The 25,321-nt window shown below is 43.0% G+C and overlaps 1 protein-coding gene across 1 annotated transcript in view; it reads right to left on the bottom strand.

Moving 5' to 3' along the window:
• Window positions 1–25,321, bottom strand: part of LOC146796441 (radial spoke head 10 homolog B-like) — a 272,974-nt gene that overhangs the window by 228,001 nt on the left and 19,652 nt on the right. The window contains exons 3-7 of the mRNA XM_085629016.1: window positions 18,870–18,938; window positions 17,496–17,669; window positions 13,186–13,271; window positions 3,982–4,102; window positions 1,201–1,377 (exon numbers count right to left, since the gene is read on the bottom strand). Coding sequence (XP_085485142.1) covers window positions 1,201–1,377; window positions 3,982–4,102; window positions 13,186–13,271; window positions 17,496–17,669; window positions 18,870–18,938 — 627 coding nt within the window. The remainder of the gene's footprint in view (window positions 1–1,200; window positions 1,378–3,981; window positions 4,103–13,185; window positions 13,272–17,495; window positions 17,670–18,869; window positions 18,939–25,321) is intronic.

Genomic DNA, 25,321 nt, shown 5'->3' on the forward strand with positions numbered 1-25,321 from the left:
TAAGGCTGCCGTTGACCCAGGGTTTGAAGTGTTGGCTCAGTATTCTTTTTAGCTGTTTAGGAGTAATAGTATTCATGTCTGCCATGGAGCATATGTAGTGTTCATCAAGATCATTGACATTTGTCATGCTTGTGGGAGGCAGAAGGGTGTTCTTGATAGTGGAGGTTAGATGGGAAGGGTTAGTGTTTCTGAAGTCTCTGGACTATTGTCTGGGTTTAAGAGGTTGGCCCTTTCTAATTAACACCTTCTCCAGGATGAGGAAGGAGATTAGTTAGTGGTCTGACCAATCACTGGGGGTTATGGATTCAATTCAATGGTATTGTTGTTTCATATGATTAGATCGAGGGTGGAGCCTCTATTGTGTGTTGGTCCATTGCATGACTGGGTAAGGTTTAGGGTCTTGAAGAAGGCCTTGAAAGTGGTCAGTATGAGATTGTTAGAGTCATTCCAAAATAAGTGGAAATCCCAGAGGAAGATGTGGTTGGTGTGCTTAACTGAGTTAGAGGAGATGGTCTCCATTATCTGGCCAATAAAAAGTAGGTTGTTTCCTGAGGGGCGGTAGTTCCTGCAGAGTTAGCTTACCATCTTGTTATTGCTCCAAATTTCAATGCCTAAATATTATCAGGTGGGCAATTGTACTGTTTGAGAGTGTTTCAGGGTGAGCATGGAGTAGTAAATGCATGCTAAGGGCCCCCACCCAGATTTTCCAATCCTATTCAGTCTAATTATGTCATAATTGGGTGGGACTAGAATGTCCAGGATCATCACTGTGTTCCGACTATGCCTTTGTGATAATCACATTTGATTAGTGGTGTAGCAGAACATTTATTTGAGTTAGACAAATGTCTTTCTAAAGAAGAGAAGACATTGTAAAAATCAGTACCTTTTTAATATGCATAGAAAACATGAAGCACAGTGTGTACCCACCGATTGTATTTATTTGGTTTGTACAAACCATAAATACATTATTTAAGAAAAGTCAAATATAAACATAGAATCATAAAAGTAGTATGTTTAGCATCAAGAAGCCATTACTACTCCCAAATACCCTTTCACCCCTTAGTTTTAATTGGAAGCAAAATGCTATCATTCATGCAGGTGTAAATCAGAAAAGAAAGATAAGCGAACGTGAATTCACTAGAACAGGACTTATTTGCTTCACTTTTCAAATGTATGTGGTTTCTATTTGTGAGGACTTACCAAACCATGTTTTTTGTTGCACATCCATTCGCCATCATATATAGCACCACTGGCGTAGAGAAACTTCCCGTGTCCATGACGAGCTCCGTTGACGAACTTGCCTATATATTCATTCCTCAAAGGGTACTGAGATCCAGGGACTCTCTTCAGAAACCATGTGTGGGTACCAAAGCCAGTCTAGAACAGAAAATTGATGGTGTTAGAGCACCGTACCCTATTTATAGTTGTCCACTGCCAAAAGGTAAATACTACATTTCATGGACTTCAATTCACAAAAATGTTAGGGGGTAGCAGAAGTGACATCACACTCTCTTTAACACCCAATGACATCACAGGGTTGACAGCTTTCCTGCTATTTGCAAATTGACAAACTCTTGCTTTCTGCTGAGGGTCTAGGAAAAGAGCAAACCATGGAAACTACAGAAAGTAAGCCTGACTCTTATGGGACTGTTTACTTTCTGTTACTGATACTACTACTTTCATGGGTAACAATAGCAGAGTCAGTGGAAGCAAAAGGCCCATGTAGTAATGGCCACCACTGTCTACATCTAGTTGACGCCCATGATACATTTCCATTCAAAAGTAGTATAGTAGCATAGAAAATGCAATAAGGACTTCAGAAATCGGTTGTTTGTGCTGGTTCAGCACTGCCTGTCATCCACCTGAAGCCCCACTAGATGTGCATATCTGCTAATCCACTAATCCTCCTTGACTGCATGTTGTATTGGTACACTGGATTTAGGTATTCTTATTACACAGTCCTTCTTAAGTGTTTCAGGCCACCGCAAAGAACATTCATATAACATAAACAAAGTTCCCATAGTTAGCAAAAGTAGATTTTTTTGGGTTGTAAATGTCTTCTCAGCAGCAAAACAAAGAAAATTATTTGATTCAAGGTATTTTCTAATCTGAAATTTCTATAGAAAAATAAGTTATTATTATTACTGCAAACAAGAAAGATGTTGCTGCTCAATTCTGTGGGTGAAAGATAAAACACATCCTTTAGAAAGGGCCAAGATATTTAGAGATTTCAAGGACTGACAGCTGAAGCTATGAGGTTGTTTCTTTTTTTTTTTATAAACAAACTTTATTAATTTTCTTATTTCGGTTCACAACAGCTAAAATTAGGCACACGGAGCCATTGTAGGTATATGCACAGGATACAATATGGCATATATACAAGAATCACATTCTCATAAATCCAGTAAGTGAACCATCGAAAAGAATATGAGATCGTTTCTTGGCCAAGAAATAATATGGAAGCCTTGAACACGTGTACCTTTTCCACATGGAGTTCTTAAGTCAAGAACGTCCATCGTCAGTTAGTGTGATCCACATTCGTGCCACAATAACAGGATAAACACTGTCTATATAAACTGTTTACATTTTAAGTCATTGTATGTAAGATTATCATGTTGTTTGCCAGAAAACCTGGCAAGACTATGATCTCTGTGGACCCATTTTGGATAGCCATGGCCTATTGTTTCTAGTCAGGAATTTCAGTCACCATTTCGAGGTTTACCAATTCACCCTTAAATCTTACACAAGGGCATTATCATAGGTCATGGTGTTGGCTGTGCAGCCATTCAGTGTTAAGGAGGCACATATCCTTACTGGTTCGATTGACAACCTAGGTGACACTCTGGGAGATATGTTCCTCCTTCCCGAAAGCTGACAATGAGGATGTTGTTCAATCTAGGCAATTTTACTGACATTGAGACGGCAATGCCTCTCTCACACATGACCACCGGAACACTGAACTAATGGAGGAAATAAAACATCAAGCATGCCATGGTCTGGAATGGGCTCACATTCAGTGTGTGTAGGTCACACTGCACCTCAGGAGGTGAGTGACTGCTTGCTGAGTTTGCTTGGTTAAGCATGTGCAATATCCCAATGGCCATTGTTCAGGGGCGGCTCCTCTGCTCTGACGGAGGTGCATCGCCCCACTGCTTTCTCCCAGTGCGAGAAGCAGAAACATAAAATGGTAATAACTTTTAGTTATTACCATTTTATATTTGAGTTGCGGGCAGGTGGGCGGGGCTGCTCTGCTCTCGGAGCAGGGCAGGGGAGGAGTGGTGTGCCCACTCCTGAGTGCACAAAGACTGTTTAGTAGGTTCGCTCGGGCCACCCAAAACAGTAATGCACACTTTTCCCTTCTCCCTGCAGGCTGCAATGCAGCCTGCATGAAGAACATGCCCACTCCATAAGCCCCTGGCTGGGCGTCGTCCCGACCAATCACAACGCGGCTTACAGTGTTGTGATTGGCTTAGGGGAGGAAGCCTGGCAGCCTACTTCCTGTTCCTGTCAGAGGCAGGAGAGCAGGAGCTGAGAAGACACGGAACCTGGCCTCAAAGTAAGTTTAAATTATTAATATTATTATTTTTTATTAAACCCCCCACGCGACCTCTTCCGCCACCCTCCACCCGGTGCCACCCCCGCCCCCCACCCGTGATCCATGCCGGCCATGACTGCCATCCCCCAAATTGGATGAACTGCAAACCAGAATGGATCGTGACCATCCATGCTTGTTCAGATGACAACTCTCATAGCTGTACTCTTTCTTCAAGAGAGCTATGGAGCTATGTCCTGCTCAGGCCATTGACTGTGATCCCAATGGTGACTGCATGGAGTTCCTAGAAAATAGTCTGAATGACCGACTAAGTACTTATTCATTTGACTCATTTATGCAACCATGATCCATTTTCATGACGCTGTGATCACTTCTATCTCCGTGTCACCAAGGATTTTAAACATTTATTTCATTAGCTGTTCAGTTACCTGAATTCCCCGGACCCAGGTGCCAGTATACTCTTCGTTAGTTGTGAGCCACCTCATCTTTCCCTCTCCATGGCGAATGCTGTTTTTCCATTGGCCTTCATAGATGTTTCCACTCTTATAGCTAAAAAAAAGAAACAAATTGTAAACAGATTGGAAGATTCATATTTGATTCAACGAAATGCATAAAAACTATTTTCAGCCAAAGTTCTATTTTGATTGTTTATTTCAGAGGCTTAGAACTACTATGCAGACAGGCATTAGAATCTACAAAGACAATCTTCACATGTAAACTGGACACAGGAAAAAATGAGTGGGACTGAGCCCTGGTTATAGTTGCCTAAAACAGGCATCTCCAACAAGTAGCCTGTGAGCTACCGGTAGCTCTCCAGCAAGCTTTATATAGCTCTCCTGTGCGCAGCCCAACCTACTAAATTAGAAGCTTTTGCTCAGTTAAATTAATATATGATTCTCAAAATTATAAAGTGTGTATTTGGGATGAAATTTTGTGTATTTTCAGAACTAATAACCTGATGTTTGGAGAAAAATAGTCGGATTTCAAACATATATTTGATATATTTAAAGCTGATATTAGGGTGATCAACAGTGGAGTAGCTAGACCTTTGGCCACCCGTGGCGGTCCCTTCCTAGAGTAGGGGGAGGGGTGCTGGTGACTGCCATCCCAAGATGGCAGGTAAGAGTGGGGGGAGGCCGCTGCCCTGAAAATTTGTAACCGGCCCCCCTCCCTTGCTACACCACAGGTGATCATTCATGAGGAATCTGGTAGATTTATCACTGATATTACCTTATGCCAGGGGCATTGCACCTATGGGTGTCATGTATTAACCATGTAGAGGCAGTCGAGGTTGATAAAACCTTTTTCCTCTTACAGATGGTAACGCTGCTTGATGTACTGAGGTGATCACTGTGGGTAATCTTGCATGGCGTGTCCACTAATGTAATCTTGCATGATGTGATCACTAATAACACACTAAAAATATTAGTAGCTCTGGATGATTTTCATTTAAAATAAGTAGCTCTCATTACAGAAAAGGTCAGGGACACCAAGCTTAATACAATCAGTTAAAGAGGTCCTAGTCAATTGTGGTATCCATGTTTCTATCAGCAGGACCCTGCAACCATTCAAGAGGGAGCACAAATGGATATAAATTATCAATGCAGGAATTGCTATTTAAGCAAGGGCTGGACATGCCAGACAATGTCTGGTTTATTTGCTTATTAGCATTTGACTTGCCTGGTCATTTTACATAAAATCTCAAAAATAATATATTTACAGTGGGAAAGCAATCTCCATGGTGTTAGCCTCAGTGGTTATAAAATTACTGTGTGCAGAGCTGCTTCCAAAAAACTGCCCAATCCATAAGGAGCTACAGTGGGCAATGCATTTCCTAAGTCTCACAGTGGCTCAGCGGGAAGGGATGGTGGAGTGCACATGCGGAAAAGTGTTACAAATGGTGGAGAAAAGGACCCGAAATGGCTATCAGCAGATTTCCAATATTTATACCACGTGTGATGTCCTCTGTAAATCTGTTAACAGTTGGGTGATGGCACCAGATATGTATTCCAATCAGTAAGTCCTTGCTTGAGGGTGGAATGTAATTAAGTATCTTTTTCTATAGGGACTCTTTTAGAAGCTGTGTAAATGCATAAATTATCCAAATGTCCATGTGACATAACCAAAGTCAAAATGTGCACCAATATGGTGCCTCTGTGGAAGGTGCCCTTCGAATCTATGAAACTCGGAATGCGCTAAAAAATTTGAACATGAATTAAGATGTTCGTTTAATATATTATTGGTACTAGAAATGAAACATGTTTAATTATTTTTCAGTTTTGACTTCACAATAAACTCAAACATAATAATGCATTGTAATCTGACAAACACACAAAAGGTGATGGGAGAATACATGTAGTAAGTCTAACCACCAGCAATCGCGTGGGGTAGCATTACAACCCCTTTTTCTTTTGCCACCATGCCACCTCAGATTCCACCCAGCCATATACAAATTTGTCTCAGTCCTGGTCCAATAGGAGCAGTCCAGCCCGAACTTCCAAGCCAGCTCCTCTCTAACACCCTAAGTGGTCAAGGGTAAGCCTAGAAGGGGCTCCTTGCGGCTCTGTAGTCAACAACAACCAACTGAAGAGCCCTAATCAGGATGAAATTGGTTTTGGGTTGCGTAGATTCCAATTCAGGGAGGACCTCGGCTGGCAGTTTGGACTGGACTGTTCCCATTGGAGACAGTGTCAAGACTGATTTGCATATCCCTAGGTTCATAACTGAAGTGGCATGGTGAGCAAAACAACCATGGGTTGGAATGCTACCTCAAGTGATTTATTACAAGCATTCCTCCCATTATCTTTTGTGCGTTTGATGTCACACCCTAAATAGTCAAGGCTATGCCCAAATGTAGGTCCCTTGCTCACTGTGCCACTGGATCCATGAAACACCTGACTGAAGAGCCCCAATCACGATGAACCTGATCTTGGGATTCTGGAATTCCGGTTTGGGGAGGACATGACCTGAGAGTTTGGGCTGGACTGATCCTATTTGGGCAGGGTCAAACCTGAATTGCCTAAGGCTGGGTCCAAAACAGAGGTTGCATGCTGGGCAAACGACCAATAGGTTGGAATGTTACCCCGAGCAATTGCCAGTGATTTGATGTGTTGTGAGCATTCCTCCAATCACCTTTAGTGTGTTTCGTTGTAAATTTGTGCCATGTTTCCTCCACATTAGTAACCCATTGGGACAACGATCGCTATGTTGAATGATGAATGCTGAATGTTGAATGCTTAACAAAACTGCACCATCTCTTTTTCAAGTCCTGAGAAGCAATGTTATAATAACTCAGACAAGAAAAGGTTGGGTATATTTTTCTGCACAGCTTTTAAGTTTTCCCTGGTCTATTAAATATGCTTTTTAGCGCTGAAACAACAATTTAATTGTTTCTTCAATTATTATTCACTTATCTAAATGCCTATTTGTATCATATTTCTTCACAAGCATTTTTTACATGGTCTATTTAAATATCGATAATGTATACCTATTAGTATGTTATATTTCATAAGTTCTATTTATTCCTATAATTCCTTATTTATCAATGTTATTATCCTGATGTATTCTCATTATAAAATTCAATAAAAAATTTCAACACTGAAACAACAATTCGAAAATAAATAAGCACAGTTTGTCCCATTCGCCTTATCCCTACTTTTTTCCTAACTACCGCTCCACTATCCCTGTCTCACGTTTTCGTAAGTTTTGGTGTTGTGTCTAGTGGCACCACCAATATGGGTTGGGAAGGGCAAGGGCTGCAGCGCATGTTTTAAGCGGAAAGAATCTTTATATTTGGGGGTTCATTTCCAAGAAAGAAAGCAAGAACTTGTATGGTCATTATTATTATTATTAGTCCGATTTGTAACGCGCATGGCTGCCCCAGCAATGGGGCATCCCAGCGCGACCCCAACCGAGACAAGCGCCCAGGAGACAGAAGCAAGATGTTAGCTAAAGAGATGTTAATTTAACAGAGCCAGAGAAAAGCCAGGTTTTTATGGCTTTACGAAAGGCCAGGTGCTTCTGAATTACTCTGATAGAGACAGGCAGAGAGTTCCAGAGTTTGGCCGCCAGGTTCCGAAAGGAACGGCCGCCTGCTCTAGCTTTAGAGACATGGGGAATACAGACCTGGGCACGGCCAGCCGATCTCAATAGGCATTGCGGAACATAAAACTTGAGCAGATTGGACAAGCCCACAGGGGCCTGACAGGACAAGATTTTATGCGCCACACAAAGTGCCTTAAACTGGATGCGTTTTTCAACAGGCAGCCAGTGCAGCTTGGGGAGCAGAGAGGCAACTGAGCTGGACTTCGGTAGTGCTACTAGCAGCCGGGCTGCAGCATTCTGAACCCTCTGCAAGCGCTTGATACTGGCCTTATTGGCGCCCAAATAAAGGACGTTTCCATAGTCCAGCCTGGACAAGATTAAAGCCTGGATTATGGTTTGTCGCACTTTTGGGGGGAAAAAACCCAGCAGGGGTCTTAAACCACGCAAGAGCCCAAAACACACCCCTGCCACTGCTTTAGATTGAGCTTCAAATGTCAGACCCTCATCGAGGCATACCCCTAAGTTCTTCACAACCTCCTTGGGAAAGGGCGCGGGTTTAAGACGCTCTGGCCAGCACTGTTCGGACCATAATTCACGGTCCTTCCCGAACAGTAAGATCTCCAATTTGCTGGCATTAAGCTGCAAGTAGTTGGCCGCCATCCAGTCAGCCACTGCTAGAAGATCCTCCTTGAATTTCTCCAGATTGTCGCCGCAGTTCTTAGAGAAGGAGATCACCAATTGGGTGTCATCGGCATATGACACCAGCGCCAGCCCTCTATTTTTTGCAACCGCAGCCAGGGGGCGAACATAGATGTTAAACAAAAGCGTACTCAAAACTGAGCCCTGCGGTACCCCCTGATGCAGAGCAAACTCCTGAGAATGGAACGGAGGCACAGACACTTGAAAGGACCTCCCCTCTAAGAAGGAGCGAAACCAGCCCAAGGCCCCACCTTTAACACCAATTTCCTGCAGACGAGTTAGTAAGATTGCATGTGAAATGGTGTCAAAAGCGGCACTTAGATCTAAAAGGATCAGGGCCACTGAATCACCCCTGTCCAGACTATCCCTGATAGCTTCCGTTACTACCAGTAGTGCAGACTCTGTCCCATGCCGCGCTCGGAAGCCATGCTGAGAGGGATCCAGTATGGCATTCTGTCCGATGTACTCGGAGAGGACAGAGTTAATATGAGATTCGGCCACCTTTGCCAAAAAAGGCAGCTGAGAGATTGGCCGATAGTTGCCTGGTTCCGCGGGATCCAAGGAGGATTTCTTGAGCAGTGGAATGACTTTGGCATGTTTCCATACCTTGGGAACCACTGCAGATGACATGGACAAGTTCACCAAACCCAAATCCCAAGGGGAGATCATGGGGTGAATCTGACGAAACAGGGCAGGGGTCAAAGGATCTGCCGGAGATCCTGACTTGATTTTCAGACAAAGTACATCAAATTCATTGGATGATAGAGGTGGAAAGAATACCAAACTATTACCCACCATTGGGCCAGGGATTTTCAAAACCTCCCTCTCAGCGCGCAGATCTACCAGCGGCAGTTTAAAGTAAATCTGCTCAACCTTGTTTACAAAGTAGTGAGCCAACTTATTACACTGGTGGTTAGAAACAATCAGGGAGGTTACCACTGAACCTGCACTTTTCATACCTTTGAGCAAGGCGAATATTGACTTAGCCGGATTAGTGCTTGCCAAGATTTTCTTGGCCACGTACTCTGCTCGAGTCTTCCGGATGAGTCGATGATACTGCTTAATGGCAGCCCGGTATTCTAACTTAGCTGTGACGTCATAGGAGCGTCTCCAGACACGTTCGAGCTGCTTACACCCCTTTTTGGCTGACATTGGTGAAGTGTCAAACCACGGGTTAGAAGACCCTCTACTCCTCGCTCCCAGTCGGGCAGGGATACAAGTATCCAGACCCAATACCACCCAATCATGGAAACGTGAGATAGCTGAATCCATGTCTAAAGGCAACAAAGGCCTATGGCTGGCCAGACAAGCAGAGAATTGTCCCAGGTCCAGTTTATGCCAAGGACGTTTCAGCACAGGGGCAGAAAGTAAGGGAGCAACTTTCCCCTGCAGTCGCAGCACAAAAGAGACCAAGAAGTGATCCGTCCAGGCCTGGGGAGCCGGCGGAAAGACCTGTAAAAGGCATAGATTGGAGAATATAGAGTCCAATAAATGCCCTGCCACGTGCGTGCTCTCAAGGACGCGTTGCACTAACTGAAAGGCCTCCAAATCGCCCAAAATGTTCGAAATCTCAGCTTTCTCATGCATCTCCAAATGAAGGTTAAGATCCCCCAAAATAGTAAAGTTCGCCGCCCTACCTGCATATAGCGCGACTTTACTCAGGAGATATTCCCTAACGGACCTCACTGCCCCCCACGAATGTCACTGTACAGCAAGCGATGCGGTAATGTAGAATTTTTTTATTAAACATCACCCTCTCACAAGAACACTAAAATTAAAATTGATAGCAAAAAGACACATAAAGGCACAGCGCGCAGCACGCTACCCGTAAACCGTCTCCCGGCTCAAGCCTCAAGTCATGTGTTGCCATATAATTGTTGAGAAGTGAACCTTCGCCCACTGATATAACATGTAGCAAAAAGATTATCAAAGAGGTTTCCTCTGAACCACAGATGACCTAATAGCCTCCCCCTTGGTCTCCGTTATTGTGTTTTACACCAGTTTGTGAACCTGTTTTTTAGTTCGGGAGCTGAAGAGGGCTGCATGGGCGTCAGCAAATATAACAAAGGAACCAGTGGAGAGGAAGCCAACTCCCTGATGCACTGTCTTCCACTCTAGGGTTTGTTACGTACATAAAAGATGGACCCTCAGGCAAGTTTTCCATGAGTGTATCAATGGTGAGTCTCAGTAGCATCTCCCGCAGCGCTGTCATAGATCTGTGCCATGGAACAGAATAGGAATGACAGAGGTGGGGGAAGAGACTAGCCACTGTTTCTATTGGAGCCGACAAGTTCACATTTCCAAAGAATTCTAAATGATCCATAGTAACAGCCAACTCCTTTGAGGGGTCCACAGTTCTCTCAAGTGAATCCAGGCTACACAACTGTTCACGGACCCTCATGCCAATCGACTCCATATCTGGCTTCATCTGATCATCAATGTTCTACGTAGGAGACAATTCCCTCCTCTCTTACTCAATGGGCTCCCTTTGCCTGGAAAACTTAGATTTATTCTTCCTGTGATTTTTTTTATGCCAATCAAGGCAAAACAATCCAATGAAAGTATTGGTGCTTGATTGGAGGGAACAGGTTTATCGACTATCTCAAAATCTCCTCTAGTTTCTGGGTGCAACACATGCCTGAGTTAACTTTCTATTTTCCAACTGTCATGATGGACCTCGAAATACCCCACTCAGCATCGGAGTCAGTTCAGCATAGCCTTCCTGAACTTGCTGCAATTCTTGAACCTCAATGTTGGACCTGGCCCTTTCTACAGGGTCACCTCCAAATGTTTTGTCTTTACTCTTCATTTGTTCTGCTGAATTTGGTTTTGTTGATCTTAGGACTTTACAGCTGCATACCAGTGGTAAAGTGCTTGTGCTCTCTGCTAAAAAGCGATGACTGCCTGCAACACCAGGCCTGATCTTCACGCTACATCGACAACTGTCCACAACGCTTCCCTGCTCATAGCGGCCACCTCCACAATTTGCACTGGACTGAAAAGGTAACTTTCAGCTGGACTAACCTGGTCCCTGTATCCGACCCATGCTCCATAGCGGCCGGCCTGAACTTGTGACTTTCTCCCAGGTTTTTGGGGCTATTTTACCTTAAATCTTGCATATATCCAGTTCTACTGATTGCTTTTTGTTGTTTTGGTGTCAAATTATTTATTACAGTTTGCTCTATCGTTCTTAATTGGTGTGGAGTTTTCCTGTGTTGTGTTTTCACTTAATTTCTGTTTGAAGTGCTGCATAATACTTTACACATTGCCTCTAAGTTAAGCCTGACTGCACAGGTTACTTTGGGGATTGCTTGTGGCTCACCCTGACAAGGATTGTGGTTGCGGCTTGAGTAGGGTTTCACCCTTTTAACCAGTTACCCAATTTCTTGCACCCAAAGAACTTTTGTTCATCCTGAAATTCCAAACGATACGAGGACCCAAATAAAATGTAAACTTGTGCGACCATGGGCTATGGGTGACAGCACACTCCTGAGCCTGGCAGCTAGACACAGAAAACTGTTGGATGAGGTGGCCCAACATATTTAGTTTTTTAGCAGACATAAACCTCGGCACTACTATTCAAGTATATATCAATTCATAAAGTTATTCAAGTCTATCAATTCAAAGTACCATTTTGGCTGCCGGTTCAACGCTTGGAAGGAGGATTGACACACCAAGCTGATCATCCTGATTATATTACTAATGTTTTTTCAATCTTGTAATTTTGGCACATATACATATTAAACTGATACGGCAAGAACGACTTTGATGTCCTGCTAGTACTTTGAATTGATAGACTTGAATAACTTTATGAATTGATATATACTTGAATAGGAGTGCCGAGGTTTATGTCTGCTTTATGCTCTCACCGGGTCCAATTGGGCTTCTGTGTCTTAGCACCTTAGGCAGTGGGGTGCAGTTCTTATAACCTCGAGGGGCACCAAGACTCACATGCCGATATTGTATGCACAAGGGGAATAGATGTGCTACCAATTGTTCCACCAATGCCGTTTGTAAATATTGTCATATTTATTTATTTATTAGGATACCATCACATCTAACTAGAGTTAAGTGATGACAATGACACACTTTGGCTAAATGATATCAGTAGACGCCCAAGGCATCCCACACACCTTCAATTCAATTCCCAGCATCTTGACAGTGGATTGAGGAAACATGGAGTAAAAAGATCTGTCATCAAAAGGTGATAAATATGAAAACGCAACATTCTTGAATACTTCAGATGAAAATTTACAATCATGATTGTAATCTGTCAGTTAAAGACAGCCTTGTGGTCACATAACTGCTGGGAGAAAGTTGCACTTGAGGAGGTTGGAATTCTTTACCATCCATCTTGAATTTAACAATTTCTTACAGATGGTGGAACCAATGTTTTATTAGAACACTGGAATGTTGAGAGTTCTATTGAAGACAACCGAGTAGCTCCGGGCTTAATGGCTGGTATAAGCCTCCTGCACCGACATTCCAGTGTTTGTGTTTCTTTTTCTCTCTTATTAATTTACAACATTCTACTCTCAGTGGGTTACATGTTCTAATAGCCTTATAGCCCTTCTGCCTCGGGCTACACAAGTTGTTGAAGGCCCTCTTCCTCGGTATAGCCCTCTGCAGTGGGCTATAATAGCTCTCCTGTTATTTAGCACAATACCAGTGGCCGGGGGACAGGCTCTGTGATATAATAATGTGTTAGCGTCAGGTATTTTTACCTTGTTAAAGAAACAAAACACTACTATACTGTGAAACGATAGACTCGTTATATAAGGGTGTTTCTGGCTAGGTCACTGAGAACTACAAAGTATCATATCTTGTTAATGTAATCAACTTAGCAATCATCTCAACTGCAATGAAAAAAGAAAGTAGATTATACATACCATCTGACTCCCCAACCACTTTTAACATTGTTCACCCAATTTCCTTCATACCAAGACGTTCCATCTTCAGAATAATAAATTGTACCCTGAAGATAAAACACATTGTTGAGCCACAGCGTTTAGAAAGTCTCTAACTATGTCTTACATCATCACAGCCTTCTCACTACCACACTTTCGCATTCTATTTCAAACCCTATAATAAGCATATTTGAGGAAATTATTTTTAAAATTAGACCCTCTTTCTCCCCACCTTCATGAAATATCAAAGGGATGGACTGACTGCAAATTTTGTGGCACGAATAAGAAAAAATATGATCACAAAACAGTAGGTTTTTGAGCAATTTTGTTTCAATGTCATGAGCATTTGTACCTCCTGAACTGTCTAGTGTAAGTGGCCTTATGCATTACTGACAAAAACTAGAATTGTATTAGTTGTTATACCTACCATCAGGTTCGAATGCGAGACTATGCTGCTATGGTCAACGGGTATCCAAAAATGGTCATAAATTTATAGGCCAGATCACTTCAGATCTGCAACATTTTCTAATGTTTGCTGCAGGACATTTGAAAATAATACATTTAGACACATTTGTTGCAACCACAACATCGCCACGAATTAGAGAGTCTGGAAAATGCAGAAAACAAACAATGATGACAGGTGCTTTGGACTTCAGCCTGGTAGTATGGCTTCCGGATGAAACTAGTTATTCTGTTAACCTTTTCTATTAAATAAATAGTGCCTGATATTGAAAATAAGCTATGTATAAGTTAATGATAATGAAGTAATCGGAACTAGAAAAGGAATGATGTGCAGCTAAAAAAGGTGAATGCTATTTCTGCAGGATAGATAGATAGATAGCTAATTGCACAAAAAATTAAAATCATTGCAATCAAGCCATATAAAACAATATAAAGTGCATATATTACAATATTATATAAGAGTATATGAGGATCTATCATCCTGTTGTTCTAGAGTTTAAAAGGTTTTAGACACCATTTAGGCAACTATAAACATGAGGGTTTAAAACAGTTGGCATGGCATTATGGATTATAGTTGTATATGATTATCGGAGTCCAAAACTGCTTTTACTGCAGACAGATATTTCATGAAGCGTGCCGCCAGCTGTACTGATTCACCTTTCATGCACTCGACCAGGGCAGCTTGACATGTCCGTATATTTAAAATATGCCAAATAGGGCGAAGCCAATATATTCTTAAAGTGCGTAGTTTCTCGCAGGTGCACAGTATGTGGCTAAAAGATTCCTCTACTCCCGCACATGCTCGCACGGAGTCTCTTTATATCCCCGTCCATACATGTATGCCAACAGTGGAATCAAGCTGAACCGTAATTTCATTAGTTGGCGCTTCAATATTGGTTTTAAGGGGGAAGACAGGTAATGTGGCAAGGCCACACTGTTGTAAAGTTTTGATGCCCAGCTTCCATGACTTAAGTTTTTCAGAGTTACTGCGTCACTATCGGCTGACATTCTCTTCGCTTGTTTTGTTAAGAGTCTTGCTGCTGCCGCTGTGGGTATAGGAGCGGACCATATTTCCTGAGCTTCCAATACGTCAACACAATGCGCTAAAAATTCACACCATGTGGACCCTCGGCTGTTAATCATTGTCCAGATGTTTTTCTTTACCGTGTTTTCCCGGGCTTCATTGGCTTTTAGACAACAGGCTATGAATCTAGCTTTTAAGATCCACTTTTGAGATGAAAGGTTGAATTCCCTACGTATTTGCGCATGTGAGGTAGCAGTTGGTAAAAAGAAAACTCTACAGAAACAGGCTGACTGAGCTCTATCCAGACATATTGTCATTTTATCTTTCAAAGCTATTGAACCGTGAGCTACCAACAGTAGAAATTGTGCCCCCATTACATGGATTAAGGGGGTAAGATCTGGTGAGCCTGTGGCTTTCCTTGTTCTTCAAAAAGCGCCCGCTAAAGATAAAGATGTTCCTTGCATTGCAGTGATGTGGACAGATGGTCGTCCTTTGTGATACATCTCAATAGGTTTACCTTCAAGGTACCATACACCTTTCCTATTTGTAGGGAAATTATCATTGCCTATGTTTCTATTTCTTCAGGAAGTCAACTACAATGTCTCTAAACCCAAGTCATGTTGCAAATTCCTACAACAATGAGCCTTTGTGAGGAACTATGGTCCCCTGCTTTGTCTATCCAAATCGCCCTTCACTGATCCATTAAAGTCAATTCCAGGAGCGGCCCGTGCAGGTAAGTGCGGTGAGGCTGAGTGGGGGAGGGGGATTCAACAGATGAGGAGGAGGGAAAATTAAATAAATAACGAATTTTCCCTCCTCGTCGTCTGCCCCCCCTCCCCCACCCAGCCCAGCTCCACTGCACTTACTTGCACTGGTCGCTCCTGGTCAATTCCCATGACTGTGGTTAAGCTGGGCTTGTGTGAGTCGTCTGCAAAGGGCATTAAGCACATGAGCAATCATTGGTGGTGGGACATATACACTTCGGATCAACCATGTCTTTCCATTTAATACCACTGCACTGTTAAGTGCCTTCCATTTTTAATACACCAAATAGGTTGGGTTTTAAATGGAAATCCTGTCTTGTGAAGAGCTGCAACTTCACGTCAGGCTCCAGGCATATCAAGCGTTCAGGACCAGCGAGTTCTTAAGAGCCAACATTAGTGCCTCGCCCGCTCCCAGGTGGATCTCTTTCAAGAACATCCAGGGCGTGATTCTTTGCCAACTACAACACAGTCTGATATTTCATGTTATTACTTAGGGCGTTGATGTTTCATGGAAGTCCCCAAAACTGATCAAGGTAATCCCAAACCCTGACCCCTACATTGCATGTGTATAGGTGACGCCTCCAAGCTGTTGCTGACAATACCATGAACTGAACAGAAGTTCCCCACAGAGGTACAAACTTCCATTAACCACTGTAGACCAACTTCACTCTCCCTACAGTTCCACCGCAGAAGTATCTGCCTCCCAAATATAACACATTTACTCCAAAGCAGGGCTTTAAGTGGGATGAAAAAACTGGGGGGGGGGGGGGTTCCCTTGAAGGGGCGTGGACTGTGTAATTCAGGGTGTGGCTTAAAAACACGGAAACTAAAAATCTGTGTTTAGCATAGTATTTGCTGGTCCTGTCACCGCATCCAGATATATCATACGGGAAATGACCTTTGCCACGATTCTGGAACAACAAGTCCTGGAGTCACGTAAGCCGAACAACGACTTGCCCGAACAATGACTCAGCCTTAACCACGCATGTGCGTGGTTAAGGCTGATTCGGTCTAGTGTTCCGGCAGGGTGGAGTTCAGAGGAGCATCTCACAGGAACAGGTAAGTGGGATTCGTGGTTAGTTTGTAGGGAGTGTGGGGTTAGTTTTCAGGGGGTGGGGGGATCGGGGTTAGTTTTAAGGAGGTTCGATGGGTTGGGGTTGATTTTTAGGGGTGCAGGGTTTGGGGTTAGTTTTTAGGGGGTGAGAGGTTAGGGGTTCGTTTTTAGGGGTGGGGGTTAGTTTTTAGGGGGTGTGGGTGATCGTGTTTGTTTTTAGGGGTGGGGGATTTGTTTATAGGGAGATAAGTTTGTTTTTAGGGGGTGTGTGATCGTGTTTAATTTTAAGGGTGGGGGAATAGGTTTTTAGGGGCTGGGGGTTTGGGGGGGATTGGGCAGTAGTTGCTAAGCTTTTTTTTAACACACATTACTTTACCACAAAAAATCGTGGTAAAGGAATGCGCGGTAAAAAAAATCGTGGTTTAGACGAGGTCGTGGTAACGCCCTCGTTGTTAGGGAAGTCGTTGTTGTGGAACTCGTTGTTCCAATATACAACCATATAATACAAGTAAGATTTCACCTTAAACAAGCCAGGGTTTTGTCAATAGTTGTTAGCTGCATAAGATAAATAAGCAACAATTATAGCGTTGTTGAATACCATATCGTAAGTGTTTCAGATCTGAAATGATGTGACTGTAAAAGAACAATAACAAGTTTCTTTGAAGTTACATCAAAGGCAGTGAAGGGTGGTACTGCTGCAGAGTTAAGATTTTTTTCTTCCAGAGTTAAGATTTTTTTCTTCCACCGAGGGCGACGGCAAAAATGGAGAGACCGATAGGGGCCGTCTCAGCACCTGTGTTTTAGAACTGCCGGTGCTGAGCACCGGCAGGACCCGGCCCACTTAAAGCCCTACTCCAAAAGAAAAAGGTGAACTATTTACGCCAATACAGATGGAAACTTTGTTAAAGCACAATAAAACATCTAGCTCTGCATTCATTCAATCGCCTCATTATTGATAGAAGAGCAACCTTATGAATGTTGTACTTACCTTCCCATGTCTCTTTCCCTCGTTCCATTGTCCAACGTATGAAACTGGCCCAATGCCACATTTGTACATGCCAAATCCATGTCGAATTCCACTTTTTACCTCTCCCTCGTATTTACTGCCGTCGGGCCAAGTGTAAACGCCGTGGCCCATTGGCACGTTCAGATAAAAGTCCCCCTGCAAAAATAAAAAATAAATTGTACGGAAAATTGGACTATTATGGTAACATATCGCCCTAAAAAAATACAGGCCGCTTCTTAATGTGTAAGATAACAATATTCATGAGACATAGGTCCATCGGAATACACTAGGAAAAGTGGTCTGTTCCTGACCTGCAGATAGTGGGTGGGGCTGGTGCGCGAGGCAGGGGGTTTGGCGGTGTGTCCCCTGGTCAAATATGAAAGATATAGCGCTCTTTCAGTGAAGTCTTTATGGCCCTGCCTGTGGTGCAGGCAGTTGAAGGAGGGAGAGCCAGGCGCCAGCGTAATGTACCCTTTTGTGCACTTGTGGTGTCTTCCTAGATCAGCGTGTTATGTTGTGTTACCTTACCTATACAGTTGATTGTCCGTTTCTATTCGATTGTGGCCTACGCTTTTCTTTTGGGTAAAGTATATGCTGTGCTACTTGATTAGCTGACTGACAGCTACCTTTATGTGTCAGGCCGAAAGGGAAACACTTCTAACAATAAACTATGGAGATTAAGCACGTGAAATACACGGGGGGGGGGGGGGCAGCAGGGACATCATCTCACAGAATAAAGGTTGTTGTAGAGGGGATATAATTGTGATAGGTGGAATGCGTTCATGTGGTTTTATTGGAGAACGGTCTGTTTTGCTAATGTTTCTGAGAAAGGCAGCTGTCAGAGGTTGCTGCTGTCAGTAGTAAGGAAATTATTAAAATGTAAAATTTCTCACCTGCGTCCTGATAGAATCATGACTTTTCTTTCAAGCTAGCTACAAAAAATAAAATCTTCCGGGAGCGGAGTGGCGAAGCAAGGCAAGGTGGAGGGGGAGAAGAGAGGAGAGTGAAGTAGAACAGAGTCTGGAGTAAGTAAAACACTGCAACACAAAGAGCGGAAACAGCAAAAAAATAAACATCTCTGGGTTTCGACGCCTACTTCTGTTGTTACTGTAGGTTTTGTTTACATACGTCTTTCTACAAATTATGGGCCAGATGTACAACCCACCAATTTGCGACTCGCAAAATAGGATTAGTATATGGGCCACACGTTTTTTTGCGGTCGCAAACATGTCTAAAACTCATTTGCACCCACAAAAAACGTTAGTACATCTGACCCCAAGTGTGTTGCAAGACCCTGCTGTTGGGTGGAGAGTCGGGCTCTGGGTCTGTACAATGTGCAATAAAAAAATACGTCACCTCATACGTCACTCCATCGTTCCATGTGTAGGCGCCCCTTCCATGCATGATTCCTTCAGCAAACATCCCCTCAAAAATAAAACACGAACATTAAATGTGCAAACCAGTGTTCGAATCCCAAATAGGAATTACAATGCAACAGGATGAATGGTTGTGTCCAATTAACTGTCAACTAGTACAGTAACACGAAACACACTCGAACAGCACAACACGTTATTCTTGGTGAGTTTTTTTATTTTTATTGATTTATCTTGCTGTTTTGACACCTCAACACAAATATTCCTAACATTTGAGATGTTGCCTTTTAAAATAAATAAAAATAAAAAAGCACCATAACACATGCCCTTTACTACCTTTGAGATTCGTTTCCAATTCCTTCTGTTTGTACTAATTGTAATCTCAACTTTCATATAAACTTGTCTTTTTATCAGATTAATTTACTTATTTTGTGCAGTTTTCAAAAATACTGATAAGACCCCTTTGGTGACACTGTATTTTGAGTATGATCAGAATGCACAAAAATAACACAATAAACTGTGAATTATCAGGTGCACAATCTAAAGGAAGCTATGCATTGCAAAATACATACAAAACAGTTACGATAATTGTAGGTAGGAAATGCACAGCATGGGTACAGAAACATGCAGACCAGCACAAGTTAAATACCAATACGCTGTACAACTGCAGTTCTTCAACCAACTGAACCTACTGAACAAGACCTGAAAATCTGTAAAACAGATCAGAGGTGAAAGTGGCACTAGAAAACTAGACCTTTCGGCTACCTTTTCAATAACTGGAAAAGGGAAAAGTCCTGATCACTGGTGAAATGGAAGGCCATAATTTGGGCACATTCCTAGAGAAGGTCATTTTCTTTCTGAGGGGAGGAGCTTCGAGAAGAACTGAGTTTGCGCCCCTTAATCATCTGGTACCACCTGAGACACCAGACGATTAGGGCTGTGAAGATATTTGTGGACAATGCGGTCAAATTTCAATAATCATGTGGCGTGTTAGCATGCCAAGTGATTTTCTAACTTTTTGGGAGATATCGTGACATATGTGAAATCTTAAAGACCGCAATGATTGAAAAACATACAGATTATTGTATATGATAATCAAGTACTGGCAAAACCAATATGCCTCACTTTTAAATGTCAATGCCGATCTATTGGTTTTGCCAGCGCTTGTTTATATTAGTGCTCCTGTATCATGACGCATGTACACACACATATGCACACATACGGGCCATTGTGTAGTGGCAAAAAAAAATGTTACAAGGTGGCTATGAAGTGTGCAGACGCACACTTACATATGGGTATGTACATCACATAAGCATTGTAATGCACCAGCGGACATTATGGGTTTTTTTTTATATACTTTATTGTTCAAACATGGCAGATGACCACTCTAGAAATGTAAAGTAAAAATAAATAATAAGTGTGAATGAGCTCATAAATGAAAAACGAGCAGCTCGGCAGATGCTCGGCCCCTGAATTTTTATTTTTTTAAATACACGCTTCAATGACATTATATCAAGGTAAAAATATTGGAATATAAAAACAGCGCAGTAAAAATATTGAGTGCAAAAATGCTGAATTTCCATACTTACTATATAAAGTACAATAATATCAACTACAAGAATATTGTGGACACAGATATTGAAAATACAGAAGTATATATATTTTAAAGTATTTAACATTAAAATAACTTTTTTTTAAATTATGTTAAAAATGACATGCAGTGGTAAAGTTTAATGAAGGTTAAAGCTCTGAAATAACACTCAATGAAAAAACTATCAACATCCTAGAATGTTTGGTTTATATTGTAAAAATGAGAATAACCTGAAACTATAATAAAGTCAAAGACTGAAGAGCCACTGAAAATTATCTTTGGCGTTGACTCACTCACCTTTCTATTCGATTCTTGGGGTCTTGTATAACACATGGCTACCCAAAGGCCTCCCAGCGCTGCCATAGACACTGAAGGGAGCGAGAGAACTGATGAGGAAGATCAGTCATCGAAAAGCCAGTGTAGATCTCTCAGAGCCTTGGTGGCCAATTGGTGTTTCGGAATGTTTGTCAGTAGATGTGCGGCAGCCTTCTGCGCAATCTACAGTCTCCTGACGACATAGAGCGAGTGAGCCCAAAAACAGTGTATTCCCGTAGTCAAGTCGGGAAAGCACAAGGGCCTGAATGATCACTCTTCTGGCGGTGGAAGGCAGTAGGTTAACGGCCTTCTGCAATTGTTTCAGGATGCTGTATCAGCTGGCAGCAAGTTTTTTGGCTTGATGGTCCATGGTAAGCCCAGAGTCAAGCCAAACCCGAGGCTCTATTGAGTTTTTGGGAGTGTGCAGTTAGCTCAGACAGTCTGGGAGGGGGCTCAGAGCAAAGTTGTTGAGATTGTTAACCAGCACCATGACTTCTGTTTTGTCTTCATTGAGTTTTAATTTGGAACCAGCCATCCAGCTGGTTACTTCCTGAAGACAAGGAGTCAGAGATAGATGGCCTAAGCTAGAGGCAGGGAAGATTGACACAACCAACTGGGTGTCGTGGACATAAGAAACCAATGACAACCCATAGAATTACACAATGTCAGCAAGGGGATGTAGCAAGAGATTGAACAGAGTGGGGCTCAGGGAGGAGCCCTGAGGCACTCCACAGCAGGACGGGAGACTGGTTGAGAGGCAGGACTGATCTTGAACCTGAAAGGTATAATTCTCCAAGAAGGAGGGCCAATCGAATGCTCTGTCCATGATACCGACTTGACTTCTCAAGAAAACACTGGTTCCCCCAAAAAGCTGTTTTACTCTCTGTTGCCCTGCTAATCTCTGGAATCAATAGCTACGGAAGGCAGTCGGCAGGCGTAGCCCACATGCTCTGCTGACGCTAGCGTGATTGCAGCCCCTCGCTCACTGCGGACTTGGCGGTTGGCGTCTGGCGCCTTTCTAGGACGAGAAGAATATGCCGCAGTAGGAATTGCTCCGGTTTTGGAGGAGGCAGCACTGTTTTCCAGGAAGTTTTCCCCGCTTTTGGCTTTCTTGGCTGGCTTGGTGCCTCGCTCAGCCACTTGATATTTAGGGGAATGGATTGACAGGCGCTTGCAGTCAGAGTGAGGAGGAGGCCCCAGTTCAAGGCACTTTGCTGACATCTTCTCCTGTGCCTCAGCCTGCTTTTATTTTGGTTTTGCTGGATTATTGTGCTGTTTCTTCGCCAGCAGGAGCTGAGCGAATTTTAGACGGCATTGGTGACTGTTGGCTTGTGTCTGTTGCCGGTAAGTGCTGGAAATTAAGTACGAATATGGGGTTTGAGTGGTTAAGGCTCCTGAAGGCACCTGAAGCAGCTATTTCCTGAACTTTATGTGTTTTGTCACCTGCTGCCTGTACAGCTGATCTCGGGGGAAAAAAAAGAAGAAAAGAGTTGGCTAAAAGGATCTATCTTGCCAGAGACTTACTGGGCATGCAAAAAAGCATTGGGAAAGCAGCGGTATATCCAGACTACTTAATTTTACGGTATAAGGAGGGGGAGAGGCTTTGAGAAGTTAAATAATTGGGAAAGCACCTAAAAACCTCCAATACATTTGTAAGCATGGAGACAATACCCAATACTAAGACGAAACAGCACACAGCTCAGTTGAAGGCAGGAGCAGCAGCAAGAGCTGAGCGTAGCTTAAAGTCAAGATGTGGCTCTGCACTCCCAAGTCCTTTGACCTCTGAGGAGGATGTCTCGGAGTCCAGAAGTGCGACTATAGATTCCAATAAAGCTACTGTGAATATTACACAAGGTCAGTTGTGTGATGGGAAAAGGCTGGTGGAAGAATCCCCCTCTTTAAAAAGTAATATGCTGGTTTTAATCGCTGAAGGTGAAAGGGGTTATGAAGGAGATGGCGTTTTCGAGGCAAGCGAATTGGCTAATGCAACATGCTTGGGGGGAGGGGGAAGGACCCCCCTGCTCATACAGAGGCCAACGCAAAAGGTAGTATTAACGGCCTGATTGGTGGGTCATCAAAGGATTACCCATTGTTCTCTAAGACTAAAATAGTATCAATGTCATTAATTCCATCATCAACATCATCTAGCTTGCAGCTTTCCTCTCAGGATACACAGGCTAGCTTGTTACAGGGGGTTTTGCCAGCAGTCATCCCCCCCCTTCAAAAGGAGAGTAGAGTTTCAGTCGAATCTCAGTCATTGTCACCGCCACAGCCGCAGCCTCAGCCTCTGCCACACCCATTGTTACAGACTCTGTCGCTACCACAGATTCAGTTTCAGTTGCGATCCGTCACCCTTGATGGGAATAAAGATGGAGAGGTAATGCTACAGGAAACATCAGGCAAACCCCCATCAGAGTCAGTTGAACGTCAACCAGGAGAGGCTACTTCAATGCAACTTGACATAAAGATTATGTTAAACCTCATCTTAGATGAGATAAGGAAGTTGAAGGTCACGCAAGCTAGCAAGATAGCATCTCTTCACCATCGTTTAACAAACATTGAAGCTGCAGTTGGCGCCCTCCCGGTCAGAATGCAAGAAGCAGAGGGCTGAATATCCCAGTTAGAGGACCAGATTAATATGATGCAGCAGCAAGCTAACTCCGCTAGAAAGGTAAAAGCTTCAATGGAGAATAAGCTTGAGGAGCTTGAGAACCATTCTAGGTGGTCCAATCTACGTATAGTTGGTATTCCGGAGGGATGTGAAGGAGCCCAAACAATCCAATGGGTTGAGACATTTATAAAAAAAAATGTTATCCCGGAATTTGCTGGGGACCTCAACATTACAAGGGCCCACAGAGTACCATCCCATCCTTTTCCAAATTCCAAACTACCACGGACAATTTTGGTGAACTTTGCTGACTACCGTATAAAAGATCAAATACTCACTAAAGCCATCCAAATGAAGAAATTTTCAAGTGAGAAAGGATTTAGCTGTCGTATTTTCTCCGACATGTCCGCAGCGGCGGCGAAAGGAGTTTGTGAAGCTGTTATATTTGTTTAAAGATCAGGGCGCACAGGCCACGATAGCACAGCAGTCAAGATTAAGAGTCCTGGTAAACGGAAAATTCCCCATGTTTGTCAATGTTGATGAAGCTCGGCAATTTTTACAAGAAATATCAATGGAGTCATAGATTAACCTCGGATAGGGGGAAAAACAGTTTTGGATGTGGGGGGAGGGACTGATCACGTAGGGTGTAATTCCATGGCACCCAAGAGCGAGTACCACCCGAGGGGTAAGGGGAGGGGTATGGTGGACAATTCCCCATCCTCCGGGGGGGGGGGGGTTGGTCACAGGGAGGGGCGTAGCAGGGTGCGGGCACTGGGGGAGGGTGATGGAGCAAAAACAAATTGAGCAGAGGTATGAAATGCAAATACAGTGGAAGGAAATGTATGTTTGTTAACATTTTTGATCTAAGCAATAACTGTTGAAATGGGTCATAGAGTTCGCATTATTTCAATCAATGTTAATGGCATTTCTAATAAGCAAAAGTAGGGTGGATTAATAAGATGGCTGGCATCATTTTCACCACAAATCTTGTTTGTTCAGGAAACCCATCTTCAGCTTTTTCCAAGGCCTATTTTGCATCGGCCCAGGCAGCAATAAGGGGGGTAATCATTTATTTCGGACGAGGGATGAATTGGGGTATTATCCAGATCCAAAGAGATCCAAATGGCAGATGGATTTGGATTGCAGTTAAGGTGAATGGAAATATATTGAATCTTGTGAATTATTATACACCAGTTGTAGATGATCCTGTAGCCCTCAAAAAGATTAATGGAACAGCTAGAGTGGCAGTGGGTCCAATAATTTTAGGTGGCCATTTTAATTTTGTGCAAGATTTGGTAATGGATACATCAAAAAGGCTAAGAAACAGTTGAAGCCAAAGACCAAAAAAGTGACTGAAGTAATGAAACAAGACTACCAACTAGTTGATCCTTGGTGAAGGGGTCATAGTGGAGCTAAGCAATATACTTATTATTCCCGCCAATACCAGTCTACTTCTCGTATCAATTTCTTTTTAGTATCTCGTTCTTTGATATGCTTGAATACTGAGATACGGGCTAATTCCTATTCAGACCACTCTCTGGTAAAAATTGAAATTGATTTAGAGCTAGGAAGAAGGGAAAAATCCAGGTGGCAGATGGATAGACTTCTATTAACCAATCCACAATGGGTTAGTAGTATGCGAAAATGGATGAAGGAGTTTTTTCAGGTTAACAAGGGTACTGCTAGGCCTTTTTCAATTTGGGGGGCTTTTCAGGCCTCAATACATGGGCAAATGATTGCCTACATGTCGGAGCAAACAAGGGTTCATAAGAGCCAAATAGCAGAACTCCGGCAAGCAGTTGATGCAGCCTTGTTAAGAAAAAATAGCTCCTCTGGGGGAGGATATAGAGTGGGAGAGCAATTAACTAAGGCAAAGCAGGAATTGAGGGAGTGTTTTAGTATGGAAGAGATAAGTAGCTCG

This window comes from Triturus cristatus, chromosome 10 (assembly GCF_964204655.1).
Source record: "Triturus cristatus chromosome 10, aTriCri1.1, whole genome shotgun sequence".
Lineage (NCBI taxonomy): Eukaryota > Metazoa > Chordata > Amphibia > Caudata > Salamandridae > Triturus > Triturus cristatus.